Source organism: Engystomops pustulosus, chromosome 2, assembly GCF_040894005.1.
Source record: "Engystomops pustulosus chromosome 2, aEngPut4.maternal, whole genome shotgun sequence".
In the NCBI taxonomy this organism is placed as follows: Eukaryota; Metazoa; Chordata; class Amphibia; order Anura; family Leptodactylidae; genus Engystomops; species Engystomops pustulosus.
In genome coordinates, this window is record NC_092412.1 from 152,004,919 (window position 1) to 152,021,833 (window position 16,915).

The window sequence follows — 16,915 nt, forward strand, 5'->3', positions numbered from 1 at the left end:
GCATAATTACCTGAGCATAGTGTCCTGCAGAGGAGCTGATCAGACTCACTACTAGAGGAACACACATATTAGGGGCTTATTTGCAACAATTCCTTTTCCTTGCATTGGCAGGAGTGTTGCACATACGTCTGTGGAGTGTATATATGGTATACGTGTATTCTGAAGTGCGGGATAAGGGTGGCAGCGAGGGTTTAGGTATATGGGGTCCCCAATTCTAAGTGCACACTATGGCCCACTGGGGTCTTCTTATGCCACTGTAGATAAGGTTGGAAAAAGACTCAGGTCCATAAACGTTCAAGGTTTTGAACCTGACGAAGGCGCTAGTACAGCGCCGAAACGCGTAGTTCCTTTTACCAATAATAACAATAAAGAGCCTTCCAAGTGATGACGCGCCGTTGATGTGGATTCTTCAGCCTTGCCACTCACCTGTTTCAGCCGCGGGATAGAACATCGGACGCCTAATCCTTGTGGACCCACAGGCAGAGCATCACATCAATATACTACATGCTAGGCTACAAGGTAGCCGCAAGGTGAGCACCACATAACAGTCTTTTATACCACTGTTATTCTAATACTACACCTGAGTCGCGCACTTTGGTTCTCTCCCTCTTTTCTCTGATTCAGTGAATCGGTCCACCCTCTGTCATATTTTCTCTATGTTGACAGACCAGAAAAAATGGCACTTGGCCTAATATCTCAACAACAAGTTGCCTCAACCACTGACCATGCAAAAATTCTGAACCTGACTTTTGTGATTTTGTCATGGTTGTAGTACTAAGGGCTGTGTGCCAGTTTTCAGGCAGACTTTGCACATTCTTTTAGGTGAATACTGTTTGCAACGGTATTAAGTGCCACATTTGTGTCACATGCAATTGTTTTGTGGCACAGCTGCACTATTCTTTATGCAACACAAATTTCTGCACTGAAATAGGCATTACAGTGCTCAGTCGGACCATGCACCACATTTATCATGAAATGTGATGCATGTCCTAAAAAAAGTGGTACACTCTGCACTATACACAGGCAAACTGCGCATATTGGGGGTCATTTACTAAGGGCCTGATTCCCGTTTTTCCGACGGGTTACCCGAATATTTCCGATTTGCGTCAATTTTCCCTGAATTGCCCCGGGATTGTGGCGCATCGGTGCCGGCATGCACGCGACGGAAATCGGGGCCGTGGCCATAAAAAAACCTGACGGATTCGGAAAAACCGACGCATTTTTTTTTAAAAAGTGTCGCTTGACACGCGCTTACCTGCACCCAGCGGAGGGCGGTTGTCACGGCGATCCGAGACATGGATCGCGGGGGCACCCATGTCCCGCTGTGCTGCCGCGGTCCCCACTCCCCGAGGTCCATACTCACCTCACCTGGCTCAGGACTCCACGACGATCCCGTCCGGGTCCCACGCCGACTTCCTCTGAGGCCGCTTTCCTGCTTCCTGCAGAGGCCACGCGCTCCCGATGCTAGGGCGCGTGCGCCCGGCTCTTCGGGAATTTAAAGGGCCAGTGTCCTCATTATTGGTGCTGGCATCAAGGCTCTGCTATATAGCCTGGCGATTCCCAGCATTCCCTGCCGGATCTTCATGTCCTGTTACTGAAGAGAAAGCCCGCCGTTTTCCCAATTTTTTCCAGACACCTCCATGGATTCTGTGATTCCCATGTACCGTGCTGTTCCTGTGTTCCTGTGGCAGTCCTAGTATCCTGTGGCGGTCCTGTTATCATGTGTCGGTCCTGGTATCCGAGGTCCCGCCTGCCATCCGTGGTCCTGCCTGCCATCTGTGGTCCTGCCTGCCATCTGTGGTCCTGCCTTAGCGTGGTCCCTGTGTCCCTACCTTGACTGCCGCCGCGGACCTAGTCGCACCCGTGGAGCGACCTGGTGACTCACCGCCGCAGCAAGACCATCCCGCTTTGCGGCGGGCTCTGGCGAAGACCAGGAGTTCACTTAGACTCCCCTCCCGGGTTGCGGCTGGTGGTCCAGGGAGTCCACTCACTATTCCCCTGAGATTGTGACAACGGTGAACTTCAGTGCAATCCGACGAACTAAAGCGCAGCAGCGACACCTAGTGGACATCGGGGGAATCCTCCGCAGAGAACGCGGCGCTGGATCGCGAATGGACCGGGTAAGTAAATCTGCCCCATTGTTTTTAGTAAATGTGGGCCCATGTTCTGTGTAAACCGACGGTCCTGTTCCAATTTTTGTTTTGCCAACTCTGCAAATTTAGTGTGTCAACCTGGGTCATCCTTGTTGAGATGATGCAGCAGCTGGATTTTGTAAAGGTGCCATTTGTGAGTAGCTCATATCATGCTACTCCCCATTGACATGTGGCGAGTGCTACGCTGTGGACTTTTGCTGAATGAAGTTAGGACAGCCACTGATGTTTCTTCATTTGTGACAGTTTCTTGTGTCCACATTTTGGCAAATCTAACACTAAACTTGTTTCGTGAAATTTGGCAAGCAGTTTCCTAACTGTAGTATTGGGTGTTACTGGGCAATGACCCAGGTATTGTGTTCACCAGCCATTTACACAATTTCTATCTGCCATTCAGGTCTTAACCTTTGCAACATGTCAATGGCTGTAAACAAGGAGAAACTTGTAAATAACTCATGAAAGAATAATGTTTTGTTAAAACCAAGCACATCATTGTTTTTCTTGTGAAATTCTTGATATGTTTGAGAATGAATAAAAATTGCCTTTGGAAAAAAATAAAGTTGGATACAAAATGGCTGACTTCAAAATGACCTCCACAGTCAACAGCCATCTTGTAACGTTTTCCCTCTCCCATATACTAATGTTCCACAAATAGGAAGTTGATATCACCAACCATTCCCATTTTATCTAGATGTATCCATATAGATGGCCAACATTGTATAATATTAGAAACACCCTGTAAATCAAAGCATTGTTAGGTCCCTTCCACACTAGTGTTTTTAACATGCAGAATTAGTATTGCACTCTGACCCATTGGGGCAGATTTACTTACCCGGCCCATTTGCGATCCAGCGGCGCGTTCTCTGCGCTGGATTCGGGGCGGCTGGGATTTATTAAGGTAGTTCCTCCGCCGTCCACCAGGTGGCGCTGCTGAGCTGAAGAGCATCGGAACGCACTGGAATACACCGAGCCGGGCTGAGTGAAGGTAAGTGCAATTTTCGTGACACTTTTTTTTTTTAAATGCGGCGGTTTTTTCGAATCCGTCGGGTTTTCGTTTGGCCACGCCCCCGATATCCGTCGCGTGCATGCCGGCGCCGATGCGCCACAATCCGATTGCGTGCGACAAAATCCTGGGGCAATTCAGGGAAAATCGGCACAAATCGGAAATATTCGGGTAACACGTCGGGAAAACACGAATCGGGCCCTTAGTAAATGACCCCCATTGTATTCAATTGCCCACATTTACCAAAGTGTGCAGTTTGCCTGTGCAGTGTGCGCCAGATTCATGAATTGTGGTGCACAGTCTTCATGAATCTGTGAATTTTTGGTGCACTTTGTTCATGCTGCAGAATTGTGGCGCACGGTCAGACTAAGCACTTCCCCCTCCCTTTTGGTGCACATTTGTTCTATCTGGTCGGACACAGAGCCGAACACAAAACTGGTGCAGACACTTTATAAATACATGTGCAAGCAGTTTGCACGTTCTTTCTAATGAAAAGTCAGGCAGTAAACTGGCACAAATGTGGGCCAATAAAAGAAAAAAAGGAACAATTTTATTATACTAAAATTATATTTATGTTATTCCTCCTTCCATCTTCTCCCCTTCAGATTGTCATGTGAAAAAATCTACATCCAACACACGCAGGTTTTTGTTTTGTGTTCGTTTTTCATGCAGATTTTTCTATTTAGTGTTACTTTTTTAGACTTTTTTCTTTTCTGGGTTCACATTAAGTTTTTTGCATCCCCCTGACTTACACATTTTTGACAAAAAAAAAGTATCTAAATGTGTTCTACGGCATATTCAATGTCTATGGGACACGACGGATGCCCAACTATACGTTTTTTGTCCTGTGCGTCTGTATACTTTTAATTTCCATGTCTTTTTTGAAAACTTATGAAAAAAACATTGATGTCTATGGATGACGTATGCAGAAAGTGCTCAAACTTATGCATCACTCCATCACATCCGATTTCTTGGTAAGGACACATAGGAATGGCTTTAAGAAGGTGCAGGAAGAAGTGGGGAAAAAAACATACATTTTTTAAGTGTAAAAATAGATGTGATGTATATTACAAATAAATGTAGACAGATGGCATAAAATGCATGTTTTTAAATGTATACGTTTCAACGTATATCAGACGCATGCAAAAATCGTCATGTGAACCCAGCCTCCTAATGTATCTAGCGGGACGCAGAGGGCCGTGTGTGCCCGTGTATGATAAATCTCCCCCATTATGTTATGTAAATCTGGCAGGAGTAAAAAGATGAAAGGCTACACTGAGGGGATATGCAATAGCTGTAAGCATCCAGTGACGTCTAAAATTAGCCGCACGCAGATCTACACCATCTACCACAATGAGATGATTTTCCTTTCACTGTACTACGGTCACTTAAGCTGAAAGCTGTTAAAAAGATACAGTTTGCATGCATAGTTTCGCGTTTCGACCACACCATACTGCGGCTGCGCAGTTTCAGAGATACGTATGAGGCACGGGACGTTTGTTAAGCGACATCTCCTAGAATGCGGCTACACACATTCTCCCTCTAGAGCGCGCGATGAACGGAAACAGCTGCTGATTGGCCATGAGAGATTGGCGCGCTGCTCTAGTGGGAGCTTGTGATAGGTGACAGCAGAAGAGCTGTGTGGGCGTGGGTTTTGATTGGCTCGGAATTCTTAGCGCGCCAACAGGCCCCCTGAAGTAGCAGAAGTGAAAATGTGGAACAATCACGGTGAGTCCTTATGTAGCGTGGCGTCTGTGTGCAAATAATTGTGATATAGTCACATATAATAAATTCGGTTTTCTTAGACGTGTCCTTTAGCACTGTAGTGTATTGTACATAAACTACATAGTATGATTGAGCTTGCCGCGAAGATTCGCTCATCGTTTGTTTTTCCTTTGGGCGCTGTGTGCAGGTGGTTTTGATGGTGGATATGGCGGCTCTGGCATGGGAGGAGGAGGTGGTGGTGGTTACATGCAATCACCTGGAGGATTTGGATCTCCAGCTCCTACTCAAGGAGAAAAGAAATCGGTATGTGTTATACTGCACTAACAATACAGTGACAGGATGGAGGTTGTAGAAATAAAGACATTCTACCAGTAACATTGGTAATAAAACCTGCAGTGAACAGTCCCTCCCCTATGCTCTGTATAAGAGCTGTAGAAGCATATTAGGGTGATGCCACAGTCTTTTGATTCTGTTTTGTAACTGAATTGACATATCTAATAACTGATGGACACAGTAATATTTCAGGATTAAAATGAGATTTATTGTATTTACACAAAATGTGCAATATGCATTAAAACAAAATTTGACAGGTGCAAAAGTATGGATACCCTTATCATTTGCTTGATCTGAATACTAACTACTTTTTACTGACTCGGGGTGCGGTCACACATCGCTTTTAACGCATTGCCACAGCTGAAGGGAGATTTGCCTAATTAAACACCTGTTAACACTTGCATTTACAAAACACAAGTGTTAACACATGCGTCAACATCGCGGTTAATGCATGTGTTACCGCATGTGTTAACATCGCGGTTAACGCATGCATTTTGTAAAAGCAAGTGTTAACAGCTGTTTAAGTGGGCAAATCTCCCTTCATCTGTAGCAATGTGTTTTTAAACGCATGCAGTAAACGCGACGTGTGACCGCACCCTGAGGATTGGCATCATGGGCTTCTCAAAACAACTCCCAAATTATCTGAAAACAAAGATTGTTCAACATAATTGTTCAGGGGAAGGATACAAAATGTTGTCTCAGAGATTTAACCTGTCAGTTTCCACTGTGAGGAACATAGTAAGGAAATGGAAGACCACAGGGACAGTTCTTGTTAAGCCCAGAAGTGGCATTCCAAGAAAAATATCAGAAAAGCAGAGAAGACGAATGGTGAGAACAGTCAAGGACAATCCACAGACCACATCCAAAGACCTGCAGCAGCATCTTGCTGCAGTTTGGTGGACAAAAAAGTGTTCCAAGAAAAAAACACTTGCTACCCACTGTAAAATTTGGAGGTTCCATCATACTTTGGGGCTGCGTGGACAATGCCGGCACCGGGAATCTTGTTAAGGTTGAGGGTCGCATGGATTCCATGTATCAGCAGATTCTTGAGAATAATGTTCAAGAATCGGTGACTAAGTTGAAGTTGCGCCGGGGATGGATATTTCAGCAAGACAATGATCCAAAACACCGCTCCAAATCTACCCAGGCAACACTGTTCCTTAAGTCTTTGTGTGTAGTAAAGACTTAAGGAAATGTACCCTATATGTATACACTGCATTTGGTTATTTACAGTCTTCTAATACTTCTGCTTTTGTGTTCTGCTTATACTTTTTCAGAGGTCAAGGGCACAGCAAATAGTTCCATGTACAGTGTCACAACTTCTCTCTGCTGCCCAAAGTGATGAGCTGTTTAAGATAGGAGAAGTTGAACTTTCTCAAGTAAGTATGCTAGCCTCATAAATGGGAGGAAACCAGACTTGGAGTCTAAATGAAACTAAATACTTGCATGGAATTTGGCTCACATAACTGCAACAAATCAGGGAAATGCTCAAATGTCTTTGGCATGTGTGCTAACTTTACGGGCCGCAAACAAACTGCAAATCTATTGTTTGCATCCCATTAAATGCACATAGAAAACATGCAGATTACTTAAATGTTTGCCAAAACTTTGCTTTGTAGTCTGTACATAAAGCCAAATGTTAGAAGAAAAGAAGAAAATAAAGATGGAAGTAATTGGTAGTTTCCTCTATTGTAGAATCTACAAGGGTGCGAATAGGCGGTGCGGCCATGATCCAGTTGTGATTTGGGCAGCCGCATCATGAATTAAAACAATAATTCATTTTTAAAAAATGGTCCTATAAGGATCTCAGGGCTGCCTTCAGTAGCAGCCTGTTAAGATTGTGCAAACTGTGCTAATGTCAGCCTATGCAGAAAGCATAGGCTGACTATGTAATATACTGCAATACATTATTGCAGTATATTACAAAGGAGGAAAGTATGGAGCGGCACAGTGTAAAAAAAAAAAAATGTCGGGTGCAGGTTTTCAGAAGGTCCGACCAAAACCACTGCGTTCTTCAATAAGAGACGATAAAGCGGACTTTTTCGCAACGGATTGTATAAGAATATTGTATGGGTGATATTCTCATCTGCTAGGTCTAGAATCTGCTGCCAAATTTGGGACCCATAATCTGGAGCCAGTTTGATTTTGGGGAAACCCACCATCCAGCAGTTAGAATGTTGGCTAATGGTTAGAACTGGACATGCTAACTTTTTTTTTTTTTTTTTCCCAATCTCATTAAAGGTAACTATCGTTGGTATAGTAAGACATGCAGAAAAGGCACCAACAAACATATTATACAAAGTTGATGACATGACTGCAGCACCTATGGATGTCCGACAGTGGGTGGACACAGATGTAAGTTTTAAGTGTTTTTTTTTTTTTTTGTTGTCTGTATGTGTAAACCCAGATTAAGGCCAGGGATACATAGACGGAAACTTGCCACGGGATTTGTTATATCACTATCGTTAAGCTGTATCAAGTTGATGCCCATGGATGAGAATGCTCATACTAATTAGCGGTAACTTGCCACATTAGGAAAGGTGATCTCATAGGCATTGTGAGCATGCCAGTCTGATCAGCAGAAAATGACGACTGTTACACTGTGAAATAGTTGCTAACGTTGTACTTTTTGACACTTTGTATAAATGTTAATTGCATATATATAATATTCGTAGTAGCTCCTAGATTAATGCTGTCATCTCTACTTGTCATGATTTATTCCCTCCCGCCCATTAAATCTTCACGAAGAACTTTGGGGAATCTGTATAAATGTATAAGTTGGAGGAGAGGGATACAGAACTGAGATGCATAAGGGGCTATGCGCAAGAACCTGTGTGGTGTTTTTTGTTTTTTTTTTATATATACATATATCTGTTTAACATACATGGCACTAACCTTTTCAATGCCACTTTAACAATTCAGAGGTAACATGTATAAATAAAATTAAAATATTCCTGAATAACCTTAACATTCTTTATGTTTGCAGGAAGTAAGCCATGAAAATGTAGTGGTGCCACCAGGAAGTTATGTGAAAGTCTCTGGTCATCTCCGTTCTTTTCAGGTGAGCTATCAGTGCTAAAGTGTCCCTTTTGTATGTTCAAGGCGGCAACATTGTGAAAACCAAATAATAGTAGAACCCTCTTGCTGGCTGATGAATTCAGTGTTACAATTTACGGGTGTAAATTTCTTCACACAATGAGTTTAGGGTGGATGTAATTTCTTTGCTAAATATGGATTTATTCAGAATCATTTACCGGTCAACTTTAGACACTTTCCCCATGGTTGAATTTTATACAGGTTTATTTTGTATGGTTTAAACTGGTTTATGAATCCCATTAGCTGAAACATTACATGTATTTTCTGGTTCCAGAACAAGAAAAGTGTTGTTGCCTTTAAAATTGCACCTGTTGAAGACATGAATGAATTTGTATCTCACATGTTGGAAGTCGTTCAAGCTCATATGAGTCTCAATGCCCAGACTGCTGTAAGTTTGCAATTGACACAAAACAAGTGTCCGTTGTATTTTTTCTTTTCGCATAACTTGCGAACATTTATTAAAGATGCAATATTTCTATTGGCATCCTATGTTCATTGTAGAAACCTTCATTGAATTTCAATCTAACATAAAAATAAGCAAATGCAGAATAACAAAAGCAGTCACTTTAACTTTGGATTTGTACTTAAGAACCTCCTTCTGCTGTGCACCAATGCCAAAGAAAATTAGTGTTCATTTGAAGATACTTGCTGGTGCAATACAGTATTTTTCGGATTATAAGGCGCACCATCAATAAATGCCTGCTAAAACGTCTAGGTTCATATATAAGGTGCGCCTGATTATACGGATGAATGACCAGCAGGTGGCAGACGTGTGCGCAGTACATAGCAATCGTCTGTAAGTACGGTTCATATATAAGGCGCACCTTTGATATCTGAGAAAATCAAAGGATTTTTTGTGCGCCTTATAGTCTGAAAAATATGGTAATTTTTATTTATTTTTTTCCAAATGAGCCAATGAGTCTTTATAGTCCCTCATCCTATAATGGGGTTGTGTGCAGTACACATGTCCATAACTGATTAGTTAAAAATGTAATTGTGTATACCTGTGCTTGGTTTTGGTATCTGCTAGTGGTTGTCTAGAATATTAGTCACTAGTCATTTGTGCACATGCACAACTGCAAAAAGTAATGCAAGTTCTCCCCCCCCCCCCTTCTTTCTCGTGTAGCCTAGTGTTGGGGGTACTTCTATGGCGCTCAGTACACCTGGACGAATGGGAAATGCAGGTGGAAGCTTTACAGGAGGAACTGAACTGCAGACAAATGGACTAACAGCACATCAGAGTCAGGTAATATAAAGCCTAAAGTTCATCTGCTAAACATAGATCAACTGTCTGGGTGTTATTACACACTAAAGTGTGTGTGGGTTTTTTTTTTTTTTTTTTTTTTACAAAATAGATTTTCCACCACTTATAATTATATGTAATTTTTTTTCTTTTTAATGCATTTTAAAATAACTTGTATAATACCACCGGCTGACAGATTTCAAAAGGCAATAAGTGTAAAAACTAATAATACATTCCATCCTTGATCATTAAAGAACACCTGTCATCAGGTCTCTGTCACTATTTCTATCACCACTATCGGTTGGAGCAGCTCACAAGGATTCCATCCCAGCCTTTATCTAGTCAATTCATACATTAATCATTGTAAAATCATATTTTCTTTATTATGTAAATGAGTATGGTCACATGGTCAGGGTCGGTGATGTCACCCCTGTGTAATGTATAGTAGAGCATTGCTAGTGTCTGTGCTTTATCTGCTGACATGTTCTCTCCTCCTAATACACTTGTTTGAGACACAGACATCAGCTACACATGTACCTGACATGTTCTGCTATAACATGGAGCTGTTGTATCTCTCTTATACACACACAGGCTGCAGGGGGCGCCAGCACAAGGAAGCACATGGAGGAGCCATTACACAATTATACCTAACACCATTATACAGGCTGTCAGTCAAGCACTGGGGGGGGGGGGGGGGGGGTGTCCGTGCCGCCCACTCATGAATAAGCTGGACAGCTTGAATATGATAATGACTCATTGGACATTTCAGAAGTCATTTGCATACAGCTTTAGGACCTCTTTGCTTCAGTTTACAGGCATGTAGAGGGACAATGAAGGGATAGAGGCAATGCTTTCTAATGGCAGTCTATGAAAATATATTTAGGGGGTTAATTTGCCTGACGGGTTCTCTTTAAAGAATTGCCAACTGGACAGTCAATTAATGCAATTCATCTGCTTTATCTTCACACTGGGAAATTATTAATTATTATTATTATTATTTATTTTTTTTTTTTTTTTTGTAACATCCAATTGAAGAAATTTCCCATAAATGGATAAACTTTTATCTCCACACACAATTTAAATTTGTCTGTGCCCAATATATTCTAAGATTAAATTAAATATCTGTGCCCAGATGGGAATACCTTTTTTTTTTTTTTTTTTTTTTTTTTTTTTTTGCGTTAATTGCAGATTTGTTACCTAAATAAACGCACTTGGTGTACATGCATACAGCTGTCCGCCCTCCATAGAAAAAAGCGCCGCACGGCCGCAAACACTGGGTAAGATGGAGCATGCTCTATCTTTTCCCCGGGTACAGTGTGGATCAGTGCCATTGCCATCTGAGACGTATATGCGACCGCATATACCTCTCCCCCCCCCCCCCCCCCAAAAAAAAAGGCCATGTGAATGAGGCCTTACTAATATGAATCTTTTTGTATTTTCACATATAGGTTTGTAGTTTTGTGGGCTCACTAGAGACTGTTGTGCTTCAATTGGTTATTAGGCTAGACTAATTGTTGCATCCCATGCAGAGGTTGCACATTTATTTTCAGGTAGACTAAAAGAACTGCTCATAGTGTAGGCAATGACCATCTTTAGCAGTGGTGGAATACAACACTTAGAATAATGAAAGTCATCTGAGAGTATTCATAAAGTGGTCAACTGTAGTGTAACTTTTGTGATCACTTTCCTCCATGCATAAAGAGAAACTTTCTACAGTTCCAAATTAAAGTTACCTGAAACCTAGATCTTGTAGAAAATGCTCTGCTCTGTGTTCTGCTCTAAACTCTGATATGTCCTCATGAGGGTCCTCTGCTCTCCTCATGTACTGGAAAATGTTTAATGCATATTCAACTTTTCTTACCTGTTCAGCACCCGTAGACCTCCTCTTTGAGCTCCTCAGAGAAATATTTATTTTTAAAATGCATGATTGTGGGAAATAACCGTGATGTCTGCAAGGGCACAGAGCTTCACATGGGCTGCCCTTAGTACCCATGATGCCACAGATGCACTTGGAGCATCCACTCAACAGAACACAAATCATCCCTTAACACTTCAAATTAGTCAATCCCCCTGTCAGGAATTGCTTACCTCACATTTGGTTTAGGACAGACTGTGCAAATGGCATATTCCATGCATATAGACTGTCTGTCTGATTCTTGTGCAACTTTTTTCTATTTTTACAATAGATTTTGAATTTAATTAAAAGCTGCAAAGGAAGTGAAGGCATGGGCTTTGAAGAGCTGAAGGCAAGGCTTCAAGGAATGAACGTTAATACCATTAAGTGAGTACTGTAAGATGTGTGCAGATGCTTCTTGTCAACAAAGACTTGAGTCTAGTGCATGCAAACTGATTAAACGGGGACATTCCTAGATTGTCTCTGCACAGTCGGGGAAATAAAACTGACATTTGAATATACCTATTTACCTAAATATATCAGTTTTCAGTCAGTGAAAATTATGTTCGCCACAGAAGACCTAAAATATGCTTTGTAATAAGATTGGGTATAGATTTGGTGAAAGATCCTTAACCCCTTACAGGCTGAGCCCTCTCCATAGCCGGTAAGTCTTTTTTTGCATTTTGCAGCAAAGACTTGCAGGGAATACAGATCATGGGTGTTGGCGCATCGTTTTAAATTTATCATTACAATGTGCCATCAGCACATTGTAATAAATGAGGATGAAAATCCCCATATACTGCCATACTGTAGTATGGCTGCATATGATGGGATCGATCAGACAACCTAGCGTTAAAGTACCCTAGGGAGTCTGAAAAATTTAAAAAAAAAATTAAATTCAAATCGCCCCTTTCCCTAGGACTGATAAACAGTGAAAATCATAAACATATAAGATATTCCTGTGTCCGAAAATGCTCTCTGTATCAAAATATAAAGTTTTTTCACTTCTTTTAACCTTGTAACGGAAAATAGCACCCAAAGTAAAAAATGGCACTTTGTTTTTTTTTTTATATATATATTTTTCAAAAATCTAAGTGATCAAAAGTTTGTACAGTCCTAAAAATGATAGCAATGAAAACGTCATCAAAAGTCGCAAAAAATTACACCACCCACTGCTCCGTAAACCAAAGTATGAAAAAGTTATTGGTGCCAGAAGATGGCAAAATCCAAATAAAATTTGTACAGGAGGTTTTAATTTTTGTAAATGTATGAAAACATAAAACCTATACAAATTTGGTATCCCCATAATGGTACCAACCCAAAGAATAAATTAGACATGTCATTTGGGGAGCACAATGAAAGCCTAAAATCCAAGCCCACAAGAAAAATGGTTTTTCCACCATTTTTGCTGCATCTGGATTTTTTTTTTCCTGCTTCCCAGTAGATGGCATGGAATAGTAAATGCCTTCACTATGGAGTGCAATTTGTTATGCAGAAAACAAGCCATCGCAGAGCTCTTTGCTTGTAAAAATAAAAAAGTGATACATTTTTGAAGGGGGGGAGTGAAAAATGGAATTGAAAAAAAAGCCAGGTCGTTAAGGGGTTAAAGGTGCCCTCACATGATGCTCTTCTTTCAGAAGCGTTTTTAACTGCAACATGATTGGATCTTCAGATCTTGGTGGTAATCGTTGTTTTCCCCAGATGTCATTTTCATAAAACTTTTCTCAGTTTTTATATACCGTATTTTCCGGACTATAAGGCGCACTTAAAAGCATTGGATTTCCGTGGAAATCCAAAGTGCGCCTTATAGTCCGGTGCGCCCTATGTATGGCGCTGGGCACAGGGCAGCGGACCATACTTACATAGGTCCCCGCTACCGGAGACCGGAGACAGCAGATCTCCAGCGGGACCTGGAGCGGGGACCTATGTAAGTATGATCCGCTGCCCTCCTCCACCTCCCCCTCACCTTCCCCGCTCACCTTCCCCGCGTTCCCCGTCGCGTCTCGGCGTCACGTCATGTCGGCTCTCCGCCACGCCCCCGGCCCCCGCGCCTTATAGTCCGATGCGCCTTTTATATGTAATTATTACATATATAAGGCGCATCGGACTAATGCGCCTTATAGTCCGGTGCGCCCTATAGGGCAAAAAAATACGGTAACTATAAAGTACCGTTAAAACAATTGTTCAAATTGCTGCATTTTTCCACCCATAAGATTTTTGTGGGGAAAAAGTGATCAAAAATTTGTATGTTTCTCCAGATCTTCCACAAAATTGGTATTGACAAAATTCTTAATCAGTACTTTCTATATTTACACACACACTGTTCTAATAAAAAGATGGAACAAAAAAATCATTGGCTAAATGCCAATGGCAAATTCCTCTCTGACTTTCTCTCTTCACTCCATTTTTCTGCTTTTGTTTTTCTGAAGAGATTTTACCCAAATGCCACCTAAAGATTATGTATTTTCTTGTTGCTTTCAGATTAGCTTTGGAATTCCTCAGCAACGAAGGCCACATTTATTCAACAGTGGATGATGACCATTACAAGTCAACAGATGGTGATTAAATGGAAGAAGTTGAGGATTGGAGTATTGAAAGCTCTGTTCAAATCAGAATCCTCCCATTTTTCCAACAAAATGGAGTTCTAAAGACTTGAAATTTCATGAAAAGAAACCCACAGAATTAAAGAACCTCTTAAACTGTGGTTCCAATTACCATTTGGGCTCCTCCGTATGACAGTGATGAAACTGAAAAGAAAAAACTTTGTCTCTGCCAGAAAATGCATGTTCCTAGAAATCCTTAAGCTCAGCCTGCGTGGGTGCTTCACTGGAAATGCTTGTAAATAGTTTTTCATCAAACAATGAGAATAAAAAAATCTTAATATTGTACATATTTTACAATGTGCCTCGATTTAAATGACAGGTAAACCTTCTGGTGCATACATAGGCATATACATGCTATTGCAAAGTTTTCCTTTTTATAATTCCAAATGAATAACACTTTCCTTAGCAACATCCTATTCAACGGTGCTTTACAGAATATGGGATATGCATACAAACAAAATGAGACATCAAAGAGTTATCTCAATAGGCCCTTCTTACAATCAGTATACAAGGATAGTCACCTCCTGTTTCTGCTTCTTCCTCATAGATTTATATCTTGTGAGCATTGTCCTTATAGTTTCATCTTGCCTTGTTATTGCTCTGGAATGTCTGATTTTGTTTGTTTGTACTTATACCACATGATGTGATGCGCTGTGTAGTATGACGTGTGTATAATATAAAATGCACACATATATTATGGAAAGCAGCACAACAAATAAATAGGTGCAAAGCGTGGGGATTTGACTCGGCCCCTCAATATGCAAAAAAATAAAGATTGGCATATGGAGACAAACTGATGTCACCCCTGTTATTGCTCTCACCTCCCTGCTCATGTCAGTGTAATGTATAGTATGTGTGTAATGTGTAGTAAAGCATTGCTAGTGTTTGTGTAGATAATGTCTGTGTCTCACAGGCAGCAGATAAATCCCAAGTACCTCTTCCTCCACATCCTCTCTTCTCTTATGCATGGCTGCTTCCTAAATCTTTATACGGGCTGCAAGGGGGGCAGCCACCAGCACCAGAAGTGTCACATCATTATAAAGTCTCAGTAATGTGTATAGGAGTATCTTATACATACAAACAGGCTACAGGGGGCACACAGAACCAGGAAGTGCATATAGACAGAAAGCAACAGGAGTGTCACATTATACAGGCTGTCAGTCAAGAACTGGGGTTGTGGCTGTTCTAGATGCCAATGAATAAACTGGGCTGCTGTATATAATGACTCATTGGACCCATCTCAGGTCATCTGCATGCAGCTTTAGGATCTGATTGCTTTCTAATGGCAGTTTATGAAAATATATTTAGTTTTGGTTAATTTGCCTGATTAGGTTATGTTTAATTGTATTTTGATAGCTGATGGAATGTGTGTAGTTAATCTGAGTGGATAGGGGGCTGATAGGATTTTGTCAGTATGTTGGATAGGAAGGTGAGGGTAGTTTAGAGATGAAAGCGAATGGTTTGTTGGGGAGCATGTATATAATGGGGCTTTGTGTGTATGTAGCAGAGCAGTGTGAATTATATAGAAGAGTTGTCTGTTTAATATAGTGAAGCTTTTGCAGAGAATTTTTTTATGTAGATGACGAGACTTTGAATCTGATGTATTTTGTGTTAATGAAAAATATGGAAGCTTTGCTACAAAGAACTTTGAGGGTTTTTTATTTTTTTTTTTTTTCCATGAACTTAAGTTTTGAGGGGAGAGCTCAGGTTTCAGGTGACTTTGAAAGGCCTTCATAATTAACAACATAAATTGGACTGTTTGAGAAACTGCACCCCCTCAATGGGTTACCGTATATTCCGGCGTATAAGACGACCTGGTGTATAAGACGACCCCCCTACTTTCCTGTTTAAAATATAGAGTTTAAGATATATTCGCCGTATAAGACTACCCCTTTTCCAACGCATACAAAACACCGGTAAAAATTAAAAAAAAAAACAGATTTGAATTTAACATGGTCCTTTTTTTAATGTAAATTCTTATGACATGCAGGTATATAGCAGGAAAACTGTCGCTCATAAACATAAGGCATACAACAACAACATTACCATTACAGCACAGCCCCCGGTAGTATACAGCACTGCCCCCAGTAATATCCAGCCAGCCCAGCATTAATAGAAAATAATAAACTTATATACTCACCCTACGGTGGCCCCGACCTGCAGCGCTGCTCCCCCGATGTCCGCGTGGGTCCTCTTCTGCCTTCGGCGCCCGTCTTCACTAACTTCGTGCCGGGCGCCGCCATCGTTCTCCCCTGGACGGCGCCTAGTATGACGCGCCGCTGCTGACGTCATACTAGGCGCCGCCCCGGGGAAAAGCATGGCGGCGCCCAGCAGAAGAGAGAAGACTGCGCGGAAGACGATCCGCGCGGACATCGGGGCCAACGGAGGGTGAGTATGCACCCGATGTCTTTTTGAGGCTGCCGGCAGCCATCGCTCTGCAAACACCCGCGATCGGTGCTATCACCGATCGCGGGTGTTACCGGTAAGCCTTTGCTGCAATATGCAGCAAAGACTTACCGGCTATGGAGAGGGCTCAGCCCGTGAGCCCTCTCCATGCACCCGGACCCGCCGTATAAGACGATTACCGGCGTATAAGACGACCCCAGAGAAGACAGAAGATTTTTCTGTCTTCAAAAGTCGTCTTATACGCCGGTATATACGGTAGTTTACTTAAAGTTGCTTTACATTCATTTAGGTCTCTTGCCCATGAGCGAATGCTGTCATTAAAAATCAGCTTGTGCACTGAAGGGGATCTCCCAACCCGAACCTCTGATCAATGGAATGACTTCGGCATGGCAGTCTTTCACAGAGGTTAAAACAAAATGGAAGTGGAATTTAAATAGTTTTTGGCAGAAACCTTCAATTACG

General features: G+C 41.7%; 1 protein-coding gene across 1 annotated transcript; it reads left to right on the plus strand.

The window, feature by feature from the left end:
* The first annotated feature begins 4,667 nt into the window (after positions 1-4,667).
* Positions 4,668-14,332, plus strand: RPA2 (replication protein A2). The gene is made up of 9 exons (XM_072136920.1): positions 4,668-4,881; positions 5,066-5,181; positions 6,489-6,590; positions 7,453-7,566; positions 8,198-8,272; positions 8,582-8,695; positions 9,434-9,553; positions 11,737-11,831; positions 13,926-14,332. The coding sequence occupies exons 1-9, from the start codon at positions 4,866-4,868 to the stop codon at positions 14,008-14,010; spliced, it is 837 nt and encodes a 278-aa protein (XP_071993021.1). The 5' UTR covers positions 4,668-4,865; the 3' UTR covers positions 14,011-14,332.
* Positions 14,333-16,915: the final 2,583 nt, after the last annotated feature.